This window comes from Folsomia candida, unplaced genomic scaffold (assembly GCF_002217175.1).
Source record: "Folsomia candida strain VU population unplaced genomic scaffold, ASM221717v1 Fcan01_Sc018, whole genome shotgun sequence".
In the NCBI taxonomy this organism is placed as follows: Eukaryota; Metazoa; Arthropoda; class Collembola; order Entomobryomorpha; family Isotomidae; genus Folsomia; species Folsomia candida.
The window spans coordinates 2,705,728-2,712,389 of record NW_019091210.1 but is presented as its reverse complement, the minus strand read 5'-3'; the positions used below and the strand labels follow the sequence as shown (position 1 = coordinate 2,712,389).

General features: G+C 37.8%; 2 protein-coding genes across 3 annotated transcripts; both read left to right on the top strand.

The window, feature by feature from the left end:
• Positions 1 to 616: 616 nt before the first annotated feature.
• On the top strand, positions 617 to 2,519 carry LOC110857139 (bacillopeptidase F). Its single transcript, XM_035857960.1, has 2 exons — positions 617 to 2,225; positions 2,312 to 2,519. Exon 1 carries the CDS (start codon positions 893 to 895, stop codon positions 2,024 to 2,026), a length of 1,134 nt encoding a protein of 377 aa, XP_035713853.1. The 5' UTR covers positions 617 to 892; the 3' UTR covers positions 2,027 to 2,225; positions 2,312 to 2,519.
• Positions 2,520 to 3,962: 1,443 nt separating this feature from the next.
• LOC110857239 lies at positions 3,963 to 5,367 on the top strand. 2 transcript variants are annotated; one of them, XM_035857852.1, is made up of 3 exons: positions 3,963 to 4,082; positions 4,178 to 4,264; positions 4,344 to 5,367. In XM_035857852.1, the coding sequence occupies exons 2-3, from the start codon at positions 4,207 to 4,209 to the stop codon at positions 5,276 to 5,278; spliced, it is 993 nt and encodes a 330-aa protein (XP_035713745.1). In that variant the 5' UTR covers positions 3,963 to 4,082; positions 4,178 to 4,206; the 3' UTR covers positions 5,279 to 5,367. The 2 variants fall into 2 exon arrangements, with proteins under 2 accessions (XP_035713745.1, XP_021961548.1); XM_022105856.2 differs by having other exon boundaries at positions 3,982 to 4,264.
• Positions 5,368 to 6,662: the final 1,295 nt, after the last annotated feature.

The following is a 6,662-nucleotide window of genomic DNA, read 5'->3' as shown; positions in this document are numbered from 1 at the left end:
TTTAAGAAAATGTATATTTTAACTTTAAATACACACTGAAATTGTTACGATACCAATCCAATAGTTTATGGGTGATATTCTCCCTTGATGCATGTATATGTACATAACACGATAACGAGCACGATAACGAATAGTATGTACAATAATGGTTGCGACGAGAAATATTTGCACAACCTAATTATCCATTGGCTACTGGGTTATGATTTAGCTTGTAAGTAAGCTAACACATATCACCTTTGTACTAGTGCTCCGCACGAATCCGGATTTAGTCGGAATCGGATTCGCTCGAATCCGGATTCGAAGGGATTCGACTCCCAAAATGCCGGACTCGGACTCGGATTCGAGGTAGGCGAATCCGGGAAATCCGGGAGTCGGATTCGGATTCGGATTCGGGATTCGAATCCAGAGTCGATTCCGGATTCGGACTCGTGCGGAGCACTACTTTGTACACATGTTTCTTTGTACAAACATACGTAAATATGTATGTAATATATCACAGCAACAACACCGGATACTATTCCATTTAATAATTTGTATATCAAAGTGGGTGGAAAAATCTCATACTACTAATTGTATTTATTTATGCATGTACTTCCGTAAAATGTTTGTGTCACCAAAGTAAAACTGTCCCATCATATAAATTAACCTGTTTTAATTATATTTATGACACAGCTTTAATACAAATAATACTAAAATGAGACAAATAAAGGAATTTTGTCAATTTAGATTTCTAGGAATAAAACACCTGCCACATTAATAACATAGATGGGGTATATAAAGGGTGACGGGGGGTTTAAATTTATCATAAAACCATCACATTCAATCAGCAGTCCAACTACGAAGTTGGTCACTTTTCACAGTTTTACTTTTACGTTTCTTAAATCCCACCCCCATGAAGTCCTTTCTCATCCTGGCTGCTACCATTGCAGTCGCCATGTCCGGAACAGTCGACCCCTCCCTTTATTTTGAAATTCGGACAGGCTCGACTTTCTCAGCAATTCTCGAACTTCCCCAGGTCATGGAGCAAATTGAAGCTAATCCATCGCTTTCCTCTCTCTCTGGGGACGCTAAAGCTATTTCCCTTGTCGCCGCGTTGAAAGGTCTCACGTCTGCTACCCAGTCTCCCTTCTTAACCGTCGCGTCATCACTCGGCTTAGAAACTAGGGCATTCTGGGGATCCAACGTCATCCACGTCAAGGGACTCAACTCCCAAACATTAGCTGTGTTGGCCGCCATCCCAGGAGAATTTACTATCCGGAAGCCCGCCGTCGTCCAAATAATGCCATCCCTGCACGTCCATAAATATAACAACCTTAACAAAACCGTTCAATGGGGTGTCGACAAAATCAGAGCCACTGAAGTGTGGAACCTTACACAAGGAGAGGGCGTTGTTGTTGCTGTCATCGATACCGGGGTAAATGTTGGTCACGTGGCCCTTACCGAGGCATACGCTGGTGCATGGAAGGATCCGTACTACGACACGTTGGAACCAACGGACATTCACGGACACGGAACACATTGTACTGGTACCATCCTCGGACGTGAGAATGGCGTTGGTGTTGCTCCCGCTGCAAAATGGATTGCCTGCCGTGGTCTTAACCACCTTGGATGGGGATATGAATATCAGCTTCTCACCTGCGCCGAGTGGGTTCTTACCGCAAACCCAACACCACACATTGTCTCCAACTCTTGGGGCGGTGGATCTGGCGAGACTTGGTATAATGCTGCCATCTCTGCTTGGCGGGCGGCCGGAATTATCCCAGTTTTCGCGATTGGAAACAATGGACCGTTGTGTAACACGGTTATTTCTCCAGGCGATCAGCCTAACCTTATCTCTGTTGGCGCCACGACTGAAACCGACGGCCTGGCCTGGTTTTCTTCTCGAGGACCAAACGCACAGGGGGAGCTGAAACCAGACGTCTCTGCACCAGGGGAAGACATCCTCTCGTGCGGAACTGGACGTAACGATTACGTCTACCTTTCTGGAACTTCAATGGCTTGTGACGTTGTATATTTTCTGGGTTGACAAATTTCTGAAATTGTGAATAACAGGCTTGCCCTCACACGGCGGGAGCTATTGCACTTCTGCTGTCCGCCAACCAAAAGTTGGGGATTTGACGAGGTTTATGACGCTCTTACAAGCAACGCTGCCCAGCCCCTGTTGTCCAATTCTGACAGGGATTGTGGACTTCCAGGAAATGGAGATTTCCCGAATCATGGTTTCGGTATAAAATATTTCATGCATTATTATTCCAATTTATTCCATATAATTGCAAAATTAAGGAAACTTATTGTATTCTTAAAACTCCAGGTCACGGACGCATCGATGTGGTTGCTGCTCTTGGACTTTAAATAAGTGCAGTCATCAAATCTATTTAATTAAACAAAATTATGTTCAAATTAGATTAATCCGATATGTAAAGATAAAAAATGGCACTCGAGTTTGTCTGTCATTATTTCGATAAGCACAAACTAATGTATCTATTTTTGTCTAATAAATGAAAGTGATTCAAAATTAGTGAACCAAGTTCCACTCCAAGTTTTTTTTTAAATAAATTTTGAATAGTGCGAATCTTAAGTTTATTTAAGTATATTGTATTATTTGCTGATATATTGCAACTGTCCAACCTCTTCAGTTTTATGGTAATACATAAAAACCATGAAGTTAGCGACTCTTTGTAATTATAATCGACCAAGCCAAAAAATCTCCTTTTTGATAAGCATTATATTTTCCTTAATAAAATATTTTTTAATGATTACAGAACTTATCAGAATTCAATAGGCTCAGTAAAACAAGTTGCATGCTTTTAGTAAGAGGTGAAACCCCTTTATAAGATCGTTATATCCGTCCGTCCGTCTGTCCGTCTATTCGTGCCCTAACTTTCGAACGGATCAACTTTTTCAAATTCTGTTGACGCCATTCGACATATAATTTTTATTGGAATGACGAGTTCTTTAACTGACCTCGTAGGTCAAACGGTCTTGGCGCCACGGTCATGAGGCATACGGTCAAAAATGTCGAAATTTTAGTTTTGACCGATTTAGACTTTATTTTGGGCGGGAATTTCAAAAATCACTATTCTGACCTACGATGACCGTGTGGACGAGGTCAAAATTCAAAACTTTCGTTTAACCCTTAAAAGAGTTAAAACTCTAACTGCTAAACTTTAAAACTCTAACACTTACAACTTGAAAGCTTCAGCAGTTAAAACTTTTAAACGTTAACGACGTGCACGTGGATACAGCACTTGGTTTCACCCCTTAGTTACATGCGTTTGTAACGGTTTATTAAATATGTATGTATGAACATCATTTATGAACACATGGTTATTTGGTTGGATTATTAATTTTCTGCCAAGTTTTTCGGTCGATTACAGCTTTATTGGACCCGGAGGGCCTGTATGGGCAATGTGTGTAAATTGTCATCACAACCGACAACGTTACCAAGCTTCCAACAAGAAAGGTGTGTTTGAAAGTATGATACATTAAATAAAAATGCGAAAATCGAACATAGTCAAGATTTTGAATAAAATGAAATAATGGCTATAAACTTTGTGCTAATTTGACACAGACAAATAAGTATATAAAATGGATGAAAAAAAGATGCCAAATTTCCTAATTTTTTGTATAATTTTAATTTTAACTTTAGTCATGTTCCAAATTTCGTGCATAATTGAACTATTTTCTTACGCCGTTAATATGTATGCATCATTAAATTATATTGATGTATAGATACATATGAATTGAGCACATCATTCCTGCGCATTGTCAGTCACATTTTATTCACGGTGTATGTTTTGTAAAATACATTAACAAGATATGAAGTTATATGTATGTTTTGAGTTATATTAGTCTGAATTTTACATATCATTGCACATTATTTATATTCATCAAATAATAAGCACAGGATTTGTATTGATAAAATTTCGTGACATAGTTGCCTGACATACATAGTTACGAATCGTAACTATGTGAAACATAGATAATACAGAAACACTCCAAACTCACGCAGGGCAAGTGCAAATATCGGAAGACTGCATGTGAGTCATACAATGTGACTCATACCGTTCAATGCAACTTAGGTAATACAGATTACAAGGCTTTTGTTGAAAAGTAAATCTCTGCGAGCACACATACATCATTTTTTATACTTAAAATAAAAAAATTTGTAACGTAGTGACACGATTTATTTTCAATTTACTCGTTATGCAAGAGTTAAATGAAGCAAATCAAGTTGTGCAACAACCCATTTTAAAAATTCCAGGTAAGTATATATATCACAATATGTATTATTTCCCTACTCTTTGATTCCTGTAAAAAGACAAGTACCTGCTTTATTTTAGAATCAATATTTGGAAGCAAAGGAACCAAGGGAGAATGGAAATGGAAAACAGATCCAATTCCAAAATCTATAGGAAAAATTGAAATTTCGCCTGGTCCCTCTACCACGTTAAGGCATGCTACATCATCACGCCTATTATGGCAAATATTATTCGGGCAAGGCGATGCCGTGGCGGACGGTATTGTCCTTGAAGGAAGTGTCCGTTCAGGTGACGCCCTTCCCCTCGTTTACTGTGGCGTGGCGCTATCATCTGCTGAATTATCGCCAATCGAAAAGTATTCTGATGCATACAATTTCGCAACCCAGCAAAGATATGGGGCAGCCGTGATACAGTTCAAGTTTGAGGATGTCGTAGGGAATGCAAACTGCAGTCTGAAGGTCCTTGGAACAAAAACTGCCCATTTCTGGAAAGAAGTTTCGCAAATGTTATTGGTCGATTTTGGAAACAATTTTCAACGTCCAGATTATCTGAAAAATTTCGATCGTGGGGCATCTTGGACCCTTTACTATGACTATCAAGGGAGGTGGACCCATCCAGAATTTGTGTTTTCTGATAAGGTGAAAGTGCCTTGGGAAAAGGTTATGATAAGATTTGAAGATCACAATTGCGTAAACGGGTCGAACCTATGTCAGGATTGTATCATTTATCGAAAGATAAAAAATAAAGGGTCACGACGTGTGGTACTCGTGGGAAGGGACTACAATAGGTCGGAGGGTGGGAGAGATATCAAGATAAATAAGGAGACCCTTGAAGAGTTAGGTCTCCTCTCTAAAGACAAATTTTATTGTACCAAAGATTTGGCAATTTATTTATTCGCGATGAGAATTCCGACGGATAAAAGGGATTTGTTTTTGGGATCGTTTGCTACAATTTTTGAAGAGGATACTATTAAGCTTATTAAAAGACATTTTGCACTGAACACAGTAATTTTCTAATAATAGGAAACATATACTTTATGGATTTTGTGCTTGTGTTAAATACTAAAAGATAATAAATTCTTATAAATTGTATATTGTGTACACAAGGAATTATTATTTACACAGATGATTTTACATCGGAGATGATCGGTAAACATATATGTTAAGTGAATTTCTTAATTAAATTAGCATTCCAGTTTTGCTAACAGTGATACATATATTCTGACGCCCGGTATATACCTTCGCCTTTCTACTGTGCTATTGCGATATTAATATGATTTTTTGGATAGCTACTTACAATGGAAGGTTTTCTCATGTAAACCTCCGATCCTGATGGGACCAATTTTAATTTGATCGTGGTCAGAAATTAATGGATCCGTGTTTTTGCTTTTTCCAATGCTCACATTTGAGCGCGTGGTGGCGATTTCAAACTTTTTTCCAGGTAAAACCTCGGGTTTCAAAATTTCTGTAACTTTTTGAATTTTGGCACGAATTCAAAAAATGAAAAACATGTATGGGTAGAATTACTTCCCACACAAAGTACAAATTCAGTTTCAAAAAAGTTGGAAATTTCAAATTTTTGATCCGATTTGGATTTTGATGAAATAGCAAATCCACGAGAAATTTGAAATTTTAAAAATTTCGAAAACTAGATTTTTTTAAATACTCCATGAAGTAATCGAGATGACTGTAAAGTACGCTTGTTTATTCTAATCAATAAGTGTAATTTACAGCCACCTTGATCCAGAAATGATTCATCGTTATAACCTTAAACATTATTAAGCCCCTTTTTCGTACATACATGGACTCTAAACAATCTGGTAAAGTCACGCAGGTAATGATTTGTTGGTAATAATCTTTTACCAGGTGGTAAAAATTCGTTACCGGTATGATAAAACTCTATTAACAAGCTATTACCACACGGTATAACATGTCATTACCATCCTGGTAGAGTAATATACTTGTGAAATCCGGTAATGATTCTTACGAAATTATTTACAGTGTGCACGTATGAATATCATCCTCGCTTTGCCCCCTTTATTTACAATTTAGTAGGTTAGGTCCAAGTTACCTGAAATCTCTTACCTCTGACCCTTGTAGTCCTTGTGATATAGATGTTATCATATTTGAATAGTTTTTAATTTGAGACTATCTGACTCATTGGATTCTGTTTGTTCTATTATCCACACTAGATAACTGAAATTTGTAATTTGTAATTCTAACATCGTCATTAAGTAGAAAAGCCAAAAAATTCTAACCCTAAAATCATAAACGTGCCAGAGATGTGAGCTCGAGAAATCGTTCAAAATTAATACCTGGGTATTTAATAAATTCAAAATAAGTTGGTAGTAAAATCGCCATCGCGTGTAATCAATATGTGGCGCTAATGCTCACCAAGGAG